General features: G+C 32.6%; 1 protein-coding gene across 1 annotated transcript in view; it reads left to right on the top strand.

Annotated features, from left to right (window-relative positions):
• Stpg2 (sperm tail PG-rich repeat containing 2) overlaps positions 1-17769 on the top strand; it is a 460291-nt gene that overhangs the window by 122705 nt on the left and 319817 nt on the right. Inside the window, exons 9-10 of the mRNA XM_048813857.1 lie at positions 7462-7613; positions 15254-15346. Coding sequence (XP_048669814.1) covers positions 7462-7613; positions 15254-15346 — 245 coding nt within the window. The remainder of the gene's footprint in view (positions 1-7461; positions 7614-15253; positions 15347-17769) is intronic.

Below are 17769 nucleotides of genomic sequence, written 5' to 3'. Positions count from 1 at the left end.
ATAGCTGGGTCAAATGGTGGTTTTATTACCAGATTTCCAAGGAATCTCCATATTTCTTTCCATATTGGCTGCACCAATTTGCAGTCCCACCAGCAGTGTATGAATGTACCTTATTCCCCACATCCTCTCCAACACTTATTGTTGTTTGTCTTCATAATAGCTGCCATTCTGACTGGAGTGAGATAATATCTTAGAGTAATTTTGATTTGCATTTCTTTAATTGCTAGAGATGATGAACATTTTTTCATATATTTTTTGATTGAATGTATATCATCTTCTGGGAAGTCTCTGTTCAGGTCTTGTCTCATTTATTGATTCTATTATTTGTTTTGTTGGTGTTTGGCTTTAAATTCATATGGAAAAATAAGAGACCCAGAATAGCTAAAGCAATCCTTAGCAGGAAGAGTGAAGCAGGTGGCATCACTATACCAGATCTTAAACTATACTAAAAAGCAATAGTAACAAAAACAGCATGGTATTGGCACCAAAACAGAGTAGTAGACCAATGGTACAGAATAGAGGACACCAGAGACTAACCCACAAAATTACAATTATCTTATATTAGACAAAGGAGCCAAAAACATGCATTGGAGAAAAGATAGCCTCTTCAACAAATGGTGCTGGGAAAACTGAAAATCCATATGCAACAAAATGAAATTAAACCCCTATCTCTCACCATGCACAAAACTCAACTCAAAGTGGATCAATGACCTAGGAATTAAACCAGAGACTCTGCGTCTAATAGAATAAAAAGTAGGTCCTTATCTTCATCATGTGGGATTAGGCCCCAACTTCTTTAGTAAGACACCTCTAGTGCAAGACTTAAAACCAAGAATCAATAAATGGGTGGGATCAAACTAAAAAGTTTCTTCTCAGCAAAAGAAAGAATCATATAGAGAGCCTACATTTTGGGAGCAAATTTTTACCCCTCACACACATCAGATAGAGCACATTTTCTGATATTTTCAATGGTTATTCTAGTATCTAGAGCTAAGAATATAGAACTAACATAACATATACTATTTTTATCCTATCGTTCTAATTATCTACTGCTGTATTAAAGAATGGCTTAAAAATAAATCATTTGTATTATATCTCATTTTTTGAGAAGACAAGAATGCAGGGCTCCAGTGGGACTGTCATAGCTTCATCATGTCTGACTTTTAAATGGTGTCATGGCCCCACAATACATGGCTAGAGCCAGGCATTGTGGCACATGCCTGTAATCCCAGTGATTCAGGAGGATGAGGCTGGAGGATGACAACTTTGGGGCTATCCTTAGCAACTTGGTCACTAAGTAGCTTAGTAAGATCCTGTCTCAAAATTAATATATATATATATATATATATATATATATATATATATATATATATATATATATTCCTGAGGATGTAGCTCAGTGATAAAGTACCCCCTAAGTTCACCTGAGTGAATCCCCCTCCCCCCAAAAAAGCCTTGGCTAGATGCTGCAAGGCTTTTATTGACTCAACCATAGCACACCCATGATATCCCCTCTTCTGCATTCTATTAGTCAATGAGATCACTCAGTGCAGCACATACTAAAGGCAAAGATGTGAAACTTTATCTCTCAGTGATAGGAGTAGCAAACAAATTATAGCTATATTTAATCTACTATATAGTCTACTCTCTGACCACAAAGTATGTGAATTCTTCCTATATGCGTCCATCCCTTCTTCTCAAGGACTCTAAAGCCCTATGCGATTATGGCCTGATCTTGGATTCTGGGATCTTGTCATCTAAATCAGGTGTAGCTGAGGATCTTAATTATAGCTTAGTATGCCTCATTTTGAGTATGACTCCTCTCTGTCAGAAGAGTTATAAAACAAGAAATGTGTTGTTTCATCTAACATACAAGGGTGAGGGAGAGAGAGAGAGAGAGAGAGAGAAATTGTTCTAGATACACCTATGTAAAAAGGAGAAAACTGTAAGTCCACAGCAGTCACATCACAATTCTGAAATACAACCAGATACAGATTGCTATTTTCTTCATTTGAGCTGAGGTAGACCAGAGAGGAATCGTTTTCCATGGTTTCTAATTTTACCTTTTGGGCTCTTGTTTGTATCCCCTAATTCATCCTTCATTTCTATGAGAAATAGGCTGTATTTACAGCTAAAACTTTCTCAGTCTTCTTCCTACCTGTAGATGAATAAGCTACTTTACATTTTGTCCAGTTAATATATCTTTCTTAAACCTGGTTGAATTGCTTATAAAAATTTTGTGAGTTTTTTATTGTATTAAATTATAATAAAATCTATTAGACAAAGTCACACATATATTTTATTGTAAAAGTCTTTTTCTACTTTGAGGCAGCTTGTTTGAACATCCTTAAATTCTTAGAAGCTCTATTGTCATAGTCAAGTGGGCCTAAGATTCTCATAAGCTCTTTTATTTAGTTGAATGATTCTATAAAGCACCACCCTAAATCTTTCTGAAACTGTAACAAAGAGTTTTACAGACACATCCTGCTTTTGGTCTTTTCCCTCAAACTACTTGTTCCTTTAAGAGATTTTTGTTGTCTAGAGAGGCTAGGAATGAAAAACATTATTTTAAAATTCAGAAAATCCTTATTCCTTTTTATTTTCTATAAATTCTTCTTGAAAAGTAAAAAGTTAAAGTGTTTAACTTTAAATTCAATTTGTTCTATCCATGTCTTCTTATATGTGGATAAAAGCAACTACTGACATATTTACATTCAGCCTGGAAATTTTTCTAGTTAGAATTTGCTTGTTCATTAGGTATTTTCTTTATTATATCAAGTATGAGTTTTGCTAAATTTCTACTTTTATATGAGCAATTTTTTTCTCCAGCCTCCCATAACATTTTTGTCAAGTCATCAACATCAGTATCCTCAAGGACATTTTGAGAAGTCTTGAGGTTGCTCTGGCTTTGCATCCATTGTCAGGTTGTAAAGTCATTGCTACTATTATTTTTGGCTTTGTTATGGCATTACTCCATTTCTTGTTTAACTATTTGTTATTCATTTCATTGAGAAGTTGAATCTCACTCTTCTCCCTTTCAATCCTGGCTAGCCTTGGTGACTTTCTTGACCAGTGCAAAGTGATATATATATATATATATATATATATATATATATATCAGTAGAAGTGATATTCTAAATTTCCTGCAATTCTGATCAAAATCCCAATGGAATTCCTCATAGAAATAGAAAAAGCAATCATGAAATTCATCTGGAAAAATAAAAGACCCAGAATAGCCAAAGCAATCCTTAGCAAGAAGAGTGAAATATGAGGCATCAGAATACCAGACCTTAAACTATACTACAGAGCAATAGTAACAAAAATGTCATGGTATTGGCACCAAAATAGAAATGTCGACCAGTGATACAGAATTGAAGACACAGAGATAAACCCACATAAATAGAGTTATCTCACACTAGACAAAGGCGCCAAAAACACATATTGGAGAAAAGATAGCCTCTTCACCGATTGGTGCTGAGAAAACTGGAAATCCATATGCAACAAAATGAAATTAAACTCCTGTCTCTGACCATGCGCAGAACTCAACTCAAAGTGGATCAAGGATCTAGGAATTAGAAGAGACCCTGCACCTAATATAAGAAAAAGTAGGACCAAATCTATATCATGGTGGATTAGGTCCTGACTTCCTCAACCAAACTCTTAAAGCTAGTGAAATAAAATCAAGAATTAACATATGGGATGGATTCAAACTAAAAAGCTTCTTCTCAGCAAAAGAAACAATCAATAATGTGAAGAGAGAGCCCACAAGTGGGAGAACATCTTCATTTCATGCACATCAGATAGAGCACTAATTTCCAGGATATATAAAGAACTCAAAAAGCTAACAGCCAAAAAAATAAATAACCCAATCAATAAATGGGCTAAGGAACTGAACAGACACTTCCGAGAAGAAGATATACAATTCAGTCATCAAATATATGAAAAAATGTTCAACATCTCTAGCAATTAGAGAAATGCAAATCAAAACTAAGATTTCACCTCACTCTAGTCAGAATAGCAGTTATCAAGAATACAAGCAATAATAAGTATTGGCGATGATGTGGTTTGGAAAAGGGTAAACTCATGCATTGCTGGTGGGATTGTAAATTGGTGCAACCACTATGGAAAGCAGTATGGAGATTCCTTAGAAAACTTGGAATGGAATGAGTATTTGAACAGCTATCCCACTTCTCCATCTATACCCAAAGGAGTTAAAATCATCATAGTATAGTTAGTTACTCAGCCACATCAGTGTTCATAGCAGCTCAATTCACAATAGCTAAATTGTGGCACCAACCTAGATGCCCTTAAACAGATGAATGGATAAAGAAACTGTGGTATATGTACACAATGGAATATCACTCAGCATTAAAAGAGAATAAAATTATGGCATTTGCAGGTAAAGGGATGGAGTTGGAGAATATTGTGCTAAGTGAATTTACTCAATGCCAAAATACAAAGGTTGAATGTTCTCTCTGATAAGTGGATGCTGATCCATAATGATGGGGTATTGTGGGGAGATTTAAGGAACTTTGATTGCAAAGGGGAGGGGACATAGGTGGGTAGGAAAAATGATGGAATGAGATGGGCGTCATTACCCTAGGAACAGATGGTGCGATTCTACATCATGTACAATCAGAGAATGAAAAGTTGTGCTCCATTTGTGTATAATGAATCGAAATGCATTCTGCTGTCATGTATAACTAATTAAAAACAAATAAAAAATGATCATATGGAAATTTGGCTTCTTTCAATGTAGCTATTAGAGTACAGTAATGCATTAGATCTGTCAAGAAGTTATGGGGCAAATTTGACTACTTATTGGATAGCTGCAATTTACTGCTAGAAGTCCTCCCCTAAACTTTCTAACTCTCCATTAGCAGATCTGATCAAGGATTCCTGGGCATTTCCTTACTTAATGATTAGAAAATGAATATGTAAAACTTTGATTTGAGTGAATCATATAATCATAATGACTTTTTATGCCAGAAGCTTAAAAATATAGTACCTGTGATGTATAGGCCATGGATATCCTGAGTCCTGAGGTCAGGCTGTGGTTAATTACTTAAGCTTACCTACAGAATGTTATGTTGTGCTCTTGCACCAGAGTGATTATAGATCTGACATACTTTTCTTTTATGTACCTTAAATGGTTGTACAAATAGTTTTTATTATACTTTGTTTTTATCTTCCTAAACATTACTAGTAGAAGAAATATTGGAAGACACCAAGAATAATATAATTAGCACTTAGGTTTTCTAAGAATTGATACAACAAAATTTTGGTAGGGACATTTGGTGTATAGATTTTGAAATTGGAATATTTTAAAAATTGGGGAGTTTGCTGCTTCAGACAAACTTGAATGTATCAAGAATATGAAGGATTTGCTTATATGGGATGATTTGATCACTTTAACATCTAGAATTAACCAAAGGATCATTTAGCAACTCAAAGACTCCTTTGTCTATTGTTTGTTTCTTGCCCATGATAAGAAAAGAGATTACACAGAGTATATAGCAATGCAATGATTTCTTCATCAAGGAGTTGTTGCAGAGTGCTTGGTGAAATGGTAAATTTGCAATTAGTTGTAAACTCTTTATCTTGTAGATTCATTTTGGAGAGTCAGTAGTCCACAGATCAGATTTTGAATAGTTTGATTTAGTCAATCCCTATTATTTCTAGATGATGAACTTGAAGCCCAGAAAAATAAGATTTAAGTGTGGTCTCATACCTGTCAATTTGCAGAGCTAATTTAGTAAAATCAACATGAGTACAACCAAGTTTAGTGTTGACTTTCAAGTATATCATATTTTATATAGTAGATATTACTGCTCACTGCAATAACTTTTTTTAAAAAAGGGAGGAAGGGGCAAGGGGGGCATAGGGTTAGTGAGAAATGATGGTGGAATGTGGTGGATATTATTATCCAAAGTGCATGTATAAAGACATGAATCGTGTGACTGTACTTTGTGAAGACAAGAGACATGAAAAAAATGTGCTCTATATGTGTGCTATAAATTGAAATGCATTCTGCTGTCATGTATAATAAATTAGAATGAATAAAATAAAAACAAGAAAAATTGAATTATAAAGAACAAACTCAAATATTTGCTTAAAATATTTGTATTAATAAATTTTTTTTGATAGCAAAGAATGTTGTTTGTATTTTTTGAATGAAAAATATTATGAATCTTTATTCATACTGTCACTGTAGAAAATATTACAGTTTATAATTATGTGCTCAAAGGTAAAGGGCAAAAATTAAAATAACTGCCATGATAAGGAGATCAGACGATAATGATTTTAATTTTTATTGTTTTCATGAAATTCAATTTACTTGTTATGTCAACCTTTGAACACTTTTCAGCTTTGAGATTTTTTTCCTTTTTTTCTGTTCTATTAAAGTATAATTTTCACAAAATAATGACTATTCATTTTAAGAGTACAGTTTGATAATTTTTTAGTAAATGTATGTAGTCAACTGTCATCCAAAGAGACTCAAATGCTATGTTAAGCAAAAAGACATTTATATGGAATCTTAAATAGAAATTCATGGAATACAGATTCTAGTAAAGACCAGGGTGTGTTTCATTAGGTATAGTGTTAGAGGATTTTTTAGAAGATAAAGAGATATTTTAAGTGAGTGACTTAAGTTGCTTGTCAGGAATTTATGACTGGGATAAATTTACTTCTATTGCTCATTGTTCTAGCACAGAGCAGCTCAGAGAATATCACTGTTATTGGGGAAAAGTTCATTTTATACAATTATTAGGATCTTCCTTTTCAGCAAATAATTTTCTTTTGGTATGTTCAACAAGTTGACAAAGTAGTTGGCATAGCATTATGAGGTGTATGGTCACAAAAATGGAGTCATAGGTGTCAACTTTCTTTCAGACAGGCAGCAACCATTAAAGTCAAGTTTTCAGAACATTTCCATAATTTCTAAAAAGTTCCCTCATGCTTCTTTGTATGGTTTCTACCCTTACTCCTGACCTCAGGCAACTGTTTCTGATTCTGTGAATTTTGTTTTTATAAAATTTTATATAAGTGGAATAATGTATTATTCAGGAGTTTGTGACTGCCTTCTTTTACTTGGCATCAAATGTTTTTGAGATTCATTCCCATCATTGCATTTATCTTTTATTTTTTATTGCTGAGCTATATTTCATTATTTGAGTATAGTATTCCTATTCCATTGTTTTCTTTACCTATTCATCAGCTGATGGACATTAGGTTGTTTTATTTTTGGAAATGCCTAGGAGTAAAATTTCTGGGTCATATGGTAAGAATATTTTTAATTTTATATGAACTTGACAAATATTTTAAAAGGGTTTATACCATTTTTGCATACCAATCAAAATATGAGAGCTTTTCTAAAAAAAAAGTTTCTTAATTTATTAAATTTGAAAAAGTAATTATCTGTATATTTATTCTTATGTATAATATTCTTTATAATTTTAGGTCCTGGGTTTTATAATATCCAAAACAAAACTGTAATCACCAATGTCAGCTTAGAGAAAAAAAAGAAAAGTGCATTTGGTTCTTCTGTCCCTAGAACCTCGTTCCTGGTTCAGGAAAATGCTTGCACTATTCCTGGGCCTTCTCATTACCAGGTAACATGTTAATACAAAAATAATATTTTTATATCTAATGTCAAGCCCTTAGTGGTCTCTTAAAATCATGTCTGATAGTAGAACTTGTAGATAGGACATTAATTATTATGACTATATTCCATATGTTAAGTAAAGATTGAGCATATTTTAGGAAAATGGCAGAAATAAGAAGATACAAATTTAGATGTATCTAGAGATGACAAATGTAACATTTGAAAAAATGTGCACTGGAGATTTATTTTCTATGTAAACATCACACCCAAAAATTTGTTTTCTATAAAAATATCTATTTTTATTTTTTTATAAGACTCAATCCTCTTTTATTTTATTTATTTATTTATTTATTTTTATTGGTTGTTCAAAACATTACAAATATCATGACATATCATCTTTCATGCATTTGATTCAAGTGGGTTATGAACTCCCATTTTTACCCCAAATACAAGTTGCAGAATCACATCTGTTACACATCCACATTTTTACATAATGCCATATTAGTGACTGTTGTATTCTGCTACCTTTCCTATCCCCTACTATCCCCCCTCCCCTTCCCTCTCATCTTCCCTCTCTACCCCATCTGCTGTTATTCAATTCTCTCCCTTGTTTTCTTTTCCCCTTTCCCCTTACAAACTCTTATATGTAATTTTGTGTAACAATGAGGATCTCCTTCCATTTCCATACAGTTTCCCTTCTCTCTCCCTTTCTCTCCCCCCACTCATCTCTGTTTAATGTTAATCTTTTCCTCATGCTCTTCCTCCCTGTTCTGTTCTTAGTTGCTCTCTTTATATCAAAGAAGACATTTGGCATTTGTTTTTTAAGGATTNGGGATGCTGTACTTTGTCGAATGCTTTTTCTGTATCTATCGAGACGATCATATGGTTCTTATCTTTAAATCTATTGATGTGGTGAATAACATTTATTGATTTCCATATATTGAACCAACCTTGCATCCCAGGGATGAATCCTACTTGATCATGGTGCACAATTTTTTTGATATGCTTTTGTATTCGATTCTCCAGGATTTTATTGAGAATTTTTGCATCTATGTTCATTAGAGATATTGGTCTGTAGTTTTCTTTCTTTGAAGTGTCTTTGTCTGGTTTCGGGATCAGGGTGATGTTGGCCTCATAGAATGAATTTGGAAGAGCTCCTTATTTTTCTATTTCTTGAAATAGCTTGAAAAGTGTTGGTATTAATTCTTCTTTGAAGGTTTTGTAAAACTCCGCTGTATACCCATCCGGTCCAGGGCTTTTCTTGGTTGGTAGTCTTTTGATGGCTTCTTCTATTTCTTCCTTTGTTATTGGTCTGTTTAAATTGTGTGTGTCTTCCTGACTGAATCTGGGCAGATCATATGACTTAAGAAATTTATTGATATCTTCACTGTCTTCTATTTTATTAGAATATAGGGTTTCAAAATACTTTCTAATTATCTTCTGTATGTCTGTAGTGTCTGTTGTGATATTGCCTTTTTCATCCCGTATGTTAGTAATTTGAGTTTTCTCTCTTCTTCTCTTCGTTAGCATGGCTAAGGGTCTGTCGATCTTATTTATTTTTTCAAAGAACCAACTTTTAGTTTTATCAATTTTTTCAATGGTTTTTTTTATTTCAGTTTCATTGATTTCCGCTCTGGTTTTAATTATTTCTTGTCTTCTGCTATATTTGCTGTTGCTTCCTTTTCTAGGGTTTTGAGATGTAGTGTGAGTTCATTTATTTGTTGTTTTTTTCTTTTTTTGAGGAATGAACTCCAGGAAATTTCAATTCTCTATATTTTGTTTTCTGCAGAATTTTTTTTTTTTTTGTTGTTGTTCAGAACTACCTTTTCAAGGATGATTATATACCAAATATCTTTCAAGGATCTATTATCTTTCTCCCAAGCAAAGAATATTGTTCTTACCCATTATAAAAGATATTTTTTGTAGTGCTTGGTGGGGATTGAACTGAGGGCCTTGTTCATGTGAGGCAAGCACTCTACCAACTGAGTCATATCCCTTGCCCCATAGGTATCCATTTTTTACCATCTATCTTGCCTTCATTAGGGTTTGAGGGTAAGGAGGACTGACTAAGTGTTTGTTTGTTTGTTTGTTTATTTATTTATTTATTTAATGTGGTGCTGAGTATTGAGCCCAGGGCCTAATACATGTGAGGCAAGTGCTCTACCACTGAGCTACAACCCCAGCCCTCATTTATTCTTTTTTTTAATTTTTTTTTTAGTTGTAGTTGGACACAATACCTTTATTCCATTCATTTATTTTTATGTGATGCTGAGGATCAAACTCAGGGTCCTGCGCATGCTAGGCAAGCCCTCTACCACTGAGCCACAATCCCAGCCCACATTTATTATTTTTTTAATATTATGTTTTAAATGTCTGTATTAGTGCTTTATAATTGTACAGAATCGTGAGGTTCTTTGTGATATAATCATATATGCATACAACATAATTTGCTCTATTTCAGTCCCTATTACTACTTCTTTCCCTTTCTTCTTCCCTCCTCTCATTCCTAGTATTCTACTGATATTCCTTCTATTGGTTATTTTTTAAATTGGTGCTTTATAGATATACATAAAGGTGAAATTCACCATGGTACATTCAAATATGTATCTAGCATAATTTGGTCAATTTCATTCTGCATTTCCTCCCTTTTCCTCTCTCTCCTCACTCTTCTCAATCCCCTTATATTTCACTAATCTTCCTTCTATTTTCATAAGTTCATCCCCTTTTCTCCCCCCCCTTATTTTGCTGTAGCTTCTGCATATGAGAGAAGACATTCAACTCTTGACAAAACTGAGTCTGTCTTATTTCACTTGACATGATGTTCTCCAGTTCCATAAATTTATCAGCAAATGCCATAATTTTATTCTTCTTTATGGCTGAGTAAAACTCTTTGTATATACATACCACATTTTCTTTATCTATTCATCTGTTTACAGGTACCTAAATTGGTTCCATATTGTGGCTACTGTGAATTGTGCTGCTACAAAATTTGATGTGCTTATATCACTATAATTTTCTGACTTTAGGAACTAAATACCAAGGAGTGTGATAACTGGGTCATATGGGAATTGTCTTCCTAGTCTTTTGAGGAATTTTCATACTGCTTTCCAAAGTTGTTGTACTAATTTACAGTCCTACCACCAATGTGTGAGTGGACCCTTTCCTCCGTTTCCTCACCCATTTATTATTATTTGTATTCCTGATAATTGCCATTCTGAGTGGAGTAAGATGAAATTTCAGTATAGTTTTGATTTGTAGTTCCCTGATTTCTAGGGATATTAAACATTTTTTCATATATTTATTGGCCATTGTATTTCATCTTTTGAGAAATGACTATTTAGTTCTTTTGCCCATTTATTGATTGGGTTATTTGAATTTTTGATGTTAAGTTGTTTGAATCCTTTGTATATTCTAGCCATCAATCCAGTGTCAGAGGGCAGCTGGCAAAGATTTTCTTTCGTTCTGTAGGCTCTCTTTATGTTTCCTTTGCTGTGCAGAAGTTTTTAATTTGATGCTGTGCCATTGATTGATTCTTGGTTTTATTTTTTTAGCACTAGGGATCTGGTTAAGAAAGTCAGTTCCAATGCCAATATGTTGTAATGTTGAGCCTATGTTTTCTTCCAACATCTGCTAAGTTTCTGGTCTAAATACTAGGTTTTTGATCCACTTTGACTTGACTTTTGTGCAAGGCCAAAGACAGGGATCTAGCTTCATTCTTCTACATATGGATATGTACTTTCCTAATACCATTTGTTAAAAAATATATCTTCTGTAATGTATGTTTTTCCACCCTTTTCGAGTATCAGATGACTGCCTGTATATAAACGGGTTTCTTTCTGTGTCTTTTGTTCTGTTTCACTGGTCTTTATGTCTATTTCAGTGCTATTACCATGCTGCTTTTTGTTACTGTAGCTCTGTTGTATTTGGCATTCAGTATTGTGATGCCTATTTTTATTGAAGTACCTATGGTTGTAACTCAGACTCTGGTAGATTACAGAAAATTTGACAAACTCTATAGTCAAGAGTGAAAGATCATAAACATGTCTAAATTTAAAAAATTCAGTCTGATATCTTTGTGTTTAGTTGTAATATTAATCCATTCATGCTTAATTTGATTATTTTTTATTAGTATTGTGTATACACAGACACCTCCCCTCACCCCGTATTAAGGAGATACCATATAGGCCAGTTTATTTTGACATACTGGTCTCAAAATTTTTTTCTGATTAATAAAATATTTATTTTATTCTATTATAGCTACCTCTATTACATTTTTAGTTATGCATTGTTTTACTGTTTTTAATGCTTGTCATTAAACTATGAGGCATCCATTAATTACTGCAGTTTGATGAAAAGGATAAGTTTTACCACTTCCTCAATAATGCTTAGAACATTTTAACTCCATTTTGCTATATCCTGTTTTTGTTTAATTATTGTCATACATTTTAAATTTATATCTTAAAAGCCATTTGAATATTATTGTTTTGTATTCATTTATATGTATCCACATGTTTACACTTTGTGTTGTGCTTCTTTGTTTTCTGCATTTCCATGTTTTAATGTGGAATCATTTATCTTCTGTCTGAAAAACTCCCTATCCTGTTGATTCAGGTCTGCTGTTGATGAATTATTGTTAAGTTTGGTTTGTATGACAATGTCATTATTTTGCAATTTTTGAATGATTTTCTTAGATATAGACTTTTTAGGTAATTACTTCCAGCCCTTTAATGGTGTCATCCCATTTTTTTTTTTTTTGGCTTTTATTTCCATTAAGAAGTAAATTATTGGGTATAATTTTCTTCTTTGAAAGAAATTGACTTTTGTTTTTGGTCTTTTTTCTTTGTCTTTGATATATTTTATTTTTAATACATTTGCCTGATGTTTACAGACACTTTAAGTCTCTGGATTGATGTCTTTTATCAGTTTGGAAGAATTCTTGACTGTTACTTCATACTTTTTTTGTCCTATCCTTTGTTACTGTCTTTCTGTATATGTTAGACCTACACAGCATGCCCCAAACATATCTTAGAATGACTCTGTATTAAGCCTTCTTTTTCCTCTTCATGCTTTGGTTTAGATATTTTCTACAGGGTTAGCTTTCAATTTACTAATCTTTTATTCAACTGTGTTTCAACTGCTGTTTAGTCACTCTATTGAATTTTAATCTCAGATATTCTATTTTTTAGTTCTAGCATTATTTATTAATGGGTTCAATTCTCAGGTAAAATTCTCCATGTTTTTAACAAGTCTTTTTATCTATTTTCCCTTTGTTTTGTTGAACACAGATTAATCATAGTTATTTAAAAATTCTATTTATTTATTTATTTATTTATATATTTAGATACCAGGATTGAACCCAGAGGTGCTTAATTACTGAGCCACATCCCAAACACTTTTTATTTTATGTTTTTTTTTATTTTGAGACAGGGTCTCCTTGCTTAGTGTCTTGCTAAGTTGCTGAGGTTGGCTTTGATCTTGTGATCCTCCTGCCTCAGGCTCCCAAACTGCTGGGATTATAGGCATGTGCCTCCACGCCTGAGCAATCATAGTTATTTTAAAGTCCTTGTTTAGTATTATATCTGTGTCACCTTATTGGTTTATTGTTGTATTCTGTTAATTGTTTTCTGTTGATATTTAACCATACATTATAACTTTTGGAAAGCCCTGTACTTTTTAATATAATGACATGTATTATGTATAAAACATAGTCCAGATTCTAAATTGTGTTTTTATCTACTCAATAGGCTTCATGCTTTCCTCTGTAAGGCATATAAGGGTGAGAGATCAGCTTAATACAATCATGTGTAGTACTGATTACATTTTTGCCAGTGCTTTGTTTACCTCTGGTTGTTTCATTTTCTTAAGTATAATCCCTCTGGGACCTCCAAGGTGAACCTGATGTATTTAGGGTCCTTCTTTCTGGCAGGTCCTGAACTACATCTTCGATGCTTTTGTGTTTCAGTATTTTGGCTTACATTTTTAACTTTGCCCTGCTTTTACCTCTCACAGATATTCTGATGAGAAAACAGACCAGGTGTTTTTAGGTACTTCAAGTCTGCAATTTTGTCATTTTGTCCCAATAAAAGACAATAAGATAATTTCTCAGTTCCTTAGCAGCAGCAGCCTTGCGCTAGGCCTAAGCCCAGATTCCTATTGTATTATCTAGTCTATTATCAGCACATGCTCCAGTGAGAAAGCACCTGCTGATTGACAGTTCACCACTCAGAGGCTCTACCCTTTTCAGAATTTTAGCCCTCTGATCTGTTTTACTTCTATTACTCTATGAGGCCTTTCAAAATAAGACTTTGTTATATTTTATCTGGATTAATTGTAAATTGTTCATGGTTGGAAATGTGGTGTGCTACAAACTACTTATTCCCTTTAAAGTCAAAATCATCCAAAGAGGAATTCACTTATTATTATTTAAGCTTGGATACTTCTACTCCTTAAATAGTAAAAATTGCAGAATGCTTTAGAAATTTCTTATAGCATAACTTCTAGTACCACGTACATGACATTGATAATACATTGATTAAAAAAAATTATTTTTCAATTGAAAAAAATTAAAAGCTACACAATAATGATATTAGCTTATATATTCTTTATTTGAAGGCGTTTGCATTTTTAAAAAATGTGACTGTGATTGTTCTGTTTTCTTTTGAGTGACTACATAGAAATACCATGAAAAAACGAGTGGAAAAGTTACATTTTAGCATTTACGCTAAAGAACTGATAGTGTCACAGATACAGTATATGGGGATGGACTTTTTCCCCCACTGAATTAATGTTAAAAATGTGAAAAGTGGAAGAGAGAAACCTCTAACTATTTTCTACTATGTGTCAAAATCTGAAATATTAAAGATGAATAAAAAGTATGAATACACAAAAACATTGTGAATATACAAAAACAAATATGAGAATGGAAAATAAATCCTATCCCTTTTGTATAAACAAATAGTGTTGTTACTATTATACAGTTTAAATTATTAAATGAATGCAAATGAATAAATTATGATAAGTCAGAGAAAGTATAATATCACAAAGGTTAATTAATTGCTAATTAAAGTTTTAGATTACTAGCTTCCTCCAGCCTATTAATTTATATCTTCAATGCATATTAGGGATTATGATATTTAAGAGCATTGATTACTTTGCATAGGAAATGTATTACTACATTACCACATAATTTAGTTATAGCTAATACATTTTATTTTATGCATTAATAATAAATCATTAGCAGATAATACTACATAAATGTATAAATACATTATACTCATATATTATTGAGATTAAAACCCTCTGGTTGTAAAATGGAACAAGAATTGATGTCTGAATTAGATATCAGAATATATCTAGAAATTCACCCCTAATATTTTTAAATAATGTATACAGATCCATCATACTTACCTACAAGTTCATATAATCAACTGTTTCCATTGTAATATTTCACTGAATTAAATCTTTTTAAATTCTATATCCTATTTAAAATTATAGTTTTTTATGAGTACATGTCTATTTCTATTTAGTGACAAAGCATTATTGATGATCTTCATTGCAAACAATTTTTAGAGTGCTACATATATTGATAAAAATAAATGGTATACTAGTTTTAACCACTTCTTTCAACATGCCTTTTTGAATTCATAGGTTTGTGGACTTTTTGATGCATTACCTAACTTGACTAGCCAATATGCTGCCTTCTTGTCAAGAACAGAAAGAACTACTAAAGTATTAGATACGGTAAGCAGACTTTTATAATTAAACTTATTTGTAATCTAGGAAACAAGGAGGAGACTGCATAACATAAATATTATATTATTAATTGATAGATGTACCTGAACACCTGTTGTGAAATCTTTGCTAACTGATAATTCCATATTTTTAAAGTTGAACAAAATTATTGAAACTCAGAGTAAATTGTTTTTCTATGAGGGAATCACTTGTAGTTGAGGTCTTACCAGAAATTTTATTCATAGAATAGATGTGAAAGTTAAACTTAAGTGTGTTGAATATGGAATAGAAAGTTTTGCTTTAGGTTCTACTCAGTTTACCCATAGTATAATTTATTTCCCTCTTCAATTTAAATTCATCTTGAACCCTAAACCTCTTCAGTTATTTTTCACTCCTGTTAACTACATTATAAACTGTTTATGTGATTTTTTAAACTGAAGTATCATTATTTTACAAATAGTTAAAATTGAGTAGATTGAAAATTATAAAGCAGACTAAATTTAAAAATGAATAGTGACTATTTCAGATTGAATTTGCAAGAAGATCAAGGTAAAATTTACAGTTAAAAAGTTATATCCACAGATAATGCTACTATAGTTTGAATGTTTACCTCATTATCCCTAATTCATATGTTGAAATTAATACCCAAGGTGATAGTATTAGGAGGTAAGACCTTCTGGGAAGTAATTAGATCATGAGGACAGATCTCTTTCAAATAGGATTAGTGGCCTTATGAAATAGGCCCAAGGGAGCTGCTCCTGTGAGGTCATAGGGAAAAGGAAGGAGACACTGAATCTGCTTGTTCTTTGATCTTAAACTTTCCAGCCTCCAGAACTATGAGAAATAAATTTTTGTCATTAATAAGCTACCTAGTTTATGTTATTTCATTATAGTGGCCGAAACAAATTAAGACAAATGTCACAGTTTAGTCCTGTGTTTATAAAGTACAAGACTATCTTTACAAGATATTATTAATAACAAATGATCAAGACAGGATCATTAAACAAGAGTTTAAAATGCAGCTAAACATCTATATCAGAGCATTGCTTAGTAAAATAAATACTGCTAAATGAGACAATGCCAAGAATTTATTTATAATGTTTTTAATAGTAAAATCAGCAGTATGAAATCAGGGTGCACTGATTTAAGAAAATGATAAATGCACTGCTAATTAATATAACTATATGAAATGTAAGGGATTAGATTAATTTAGTGAGGCATTCAGGAATGGATTTGTTTTTTTTCTGAGGCACTAACTGAATTTGAGATAGGGTCAAAATTAGTATCAGGTTCTATGAGTTTTTTTTTTTTTTGCTTTGTTTATTTTGTAACTCTTAATTCAAAAGACAGATTAAAATCATCTAGCAGTCTTTCTTTCCTTCCTTCCTTCCTTTCTTCCTTCCTTCCTTTCTCCTTCCTTCCTTTCTCCCTCCCTTCCTTCCTTCCTTCCTTCCTTCCTTCCTTTCCTCGGGATTGAATCCAGGGGCACTTAACTGAGCCACATCCCCAGTCCTTTTTTTGTTTTTTAATTTTAGCCTGGTGCAGTGGTACATGCCTTTAATTTCAGTGGCTTGGGCTGAGAAAGGAGGATCACAAGTTCAAAGCCAACCTCAGCAATGGCAAGGCACTAAGCAACTCAGGGAAACCTTGTCTCTACATAAAAATACAAAATAGGGCTGGGACCAGTGGCTGAGTGCCTCTGAGTTCAATCCCCAGCATCCACCCCTAAATAAAAATAAAATAAATTTTTATTTAGAGATAGGGTCTTGCTATGTTGCTTAGGGCCTTCTAAATTGCTAAGGCTGGCTTTGTATTTGTGATCCTCCTACTTAGTCTCTCCAGCTGCTGGATTACAGGCATGTGCCACTGCTCTTGGCATCTAGCAATATTCTTAACATATAATATTGTTAAATAAGTGTGTTATTTCAGTAAATTATTTCTTCATGCCAGGGAATTTTGGATTTGGTTGTATGTCTGATTTACATATCTCAGGGGCTGTGACATAAATCATTAAGTGTTTTAATACTAATAAAATTATTTTAAATTTATGAATATTTAGATTACAAAGTCTTTTTTTTAAAGAAAGAGAGAGAGAGAGAGAAATTTTTTTTAATATTCATTTTTTAGTTTCAGTGGACACAACATCTTTATTTTATTTGTATGTGGTGCTGAGGATCAAACCCAGCACCCTGCGCATGCCAGGCAAGTGCGCTACCGCATGAGCCAAATCCCCAGCCCTTAAAGTCATTTTTATCATAAAATTATGGGTACTAGGAAAGAAAAATGGAAATCTCTGATGGCATCTAGAGGAGTACATATGTATATTATACTTTATGTTTATAGTAGAAAAAGATAGTATAGATTTATTAAAAGGAAGAGTTGTTCCACCAATTTCTTTGACCTAATTTAAATTTTTTATCTTGCAACTTAAT

The sequence above is a fragment of the Marmota marmota genome, unplaced genomic scaffold (assembly GCF_001458135.2).
Source record: "Marmota marmota marmota unplaced genomic scaffold, marMar, whole genome shotgun sequence".
NCBI classification, from domain to species: Eukaryota; Metazoa; Chordata; class Mammalia; order Rodentia; family Sciuridae; genus Marmota; species Marmota marmota.
The sequence above is the reverse complement of the archived record's forward strand: the minus strand, read 5'-3'. Positions and strand labels throughout refer to the sequence as shown.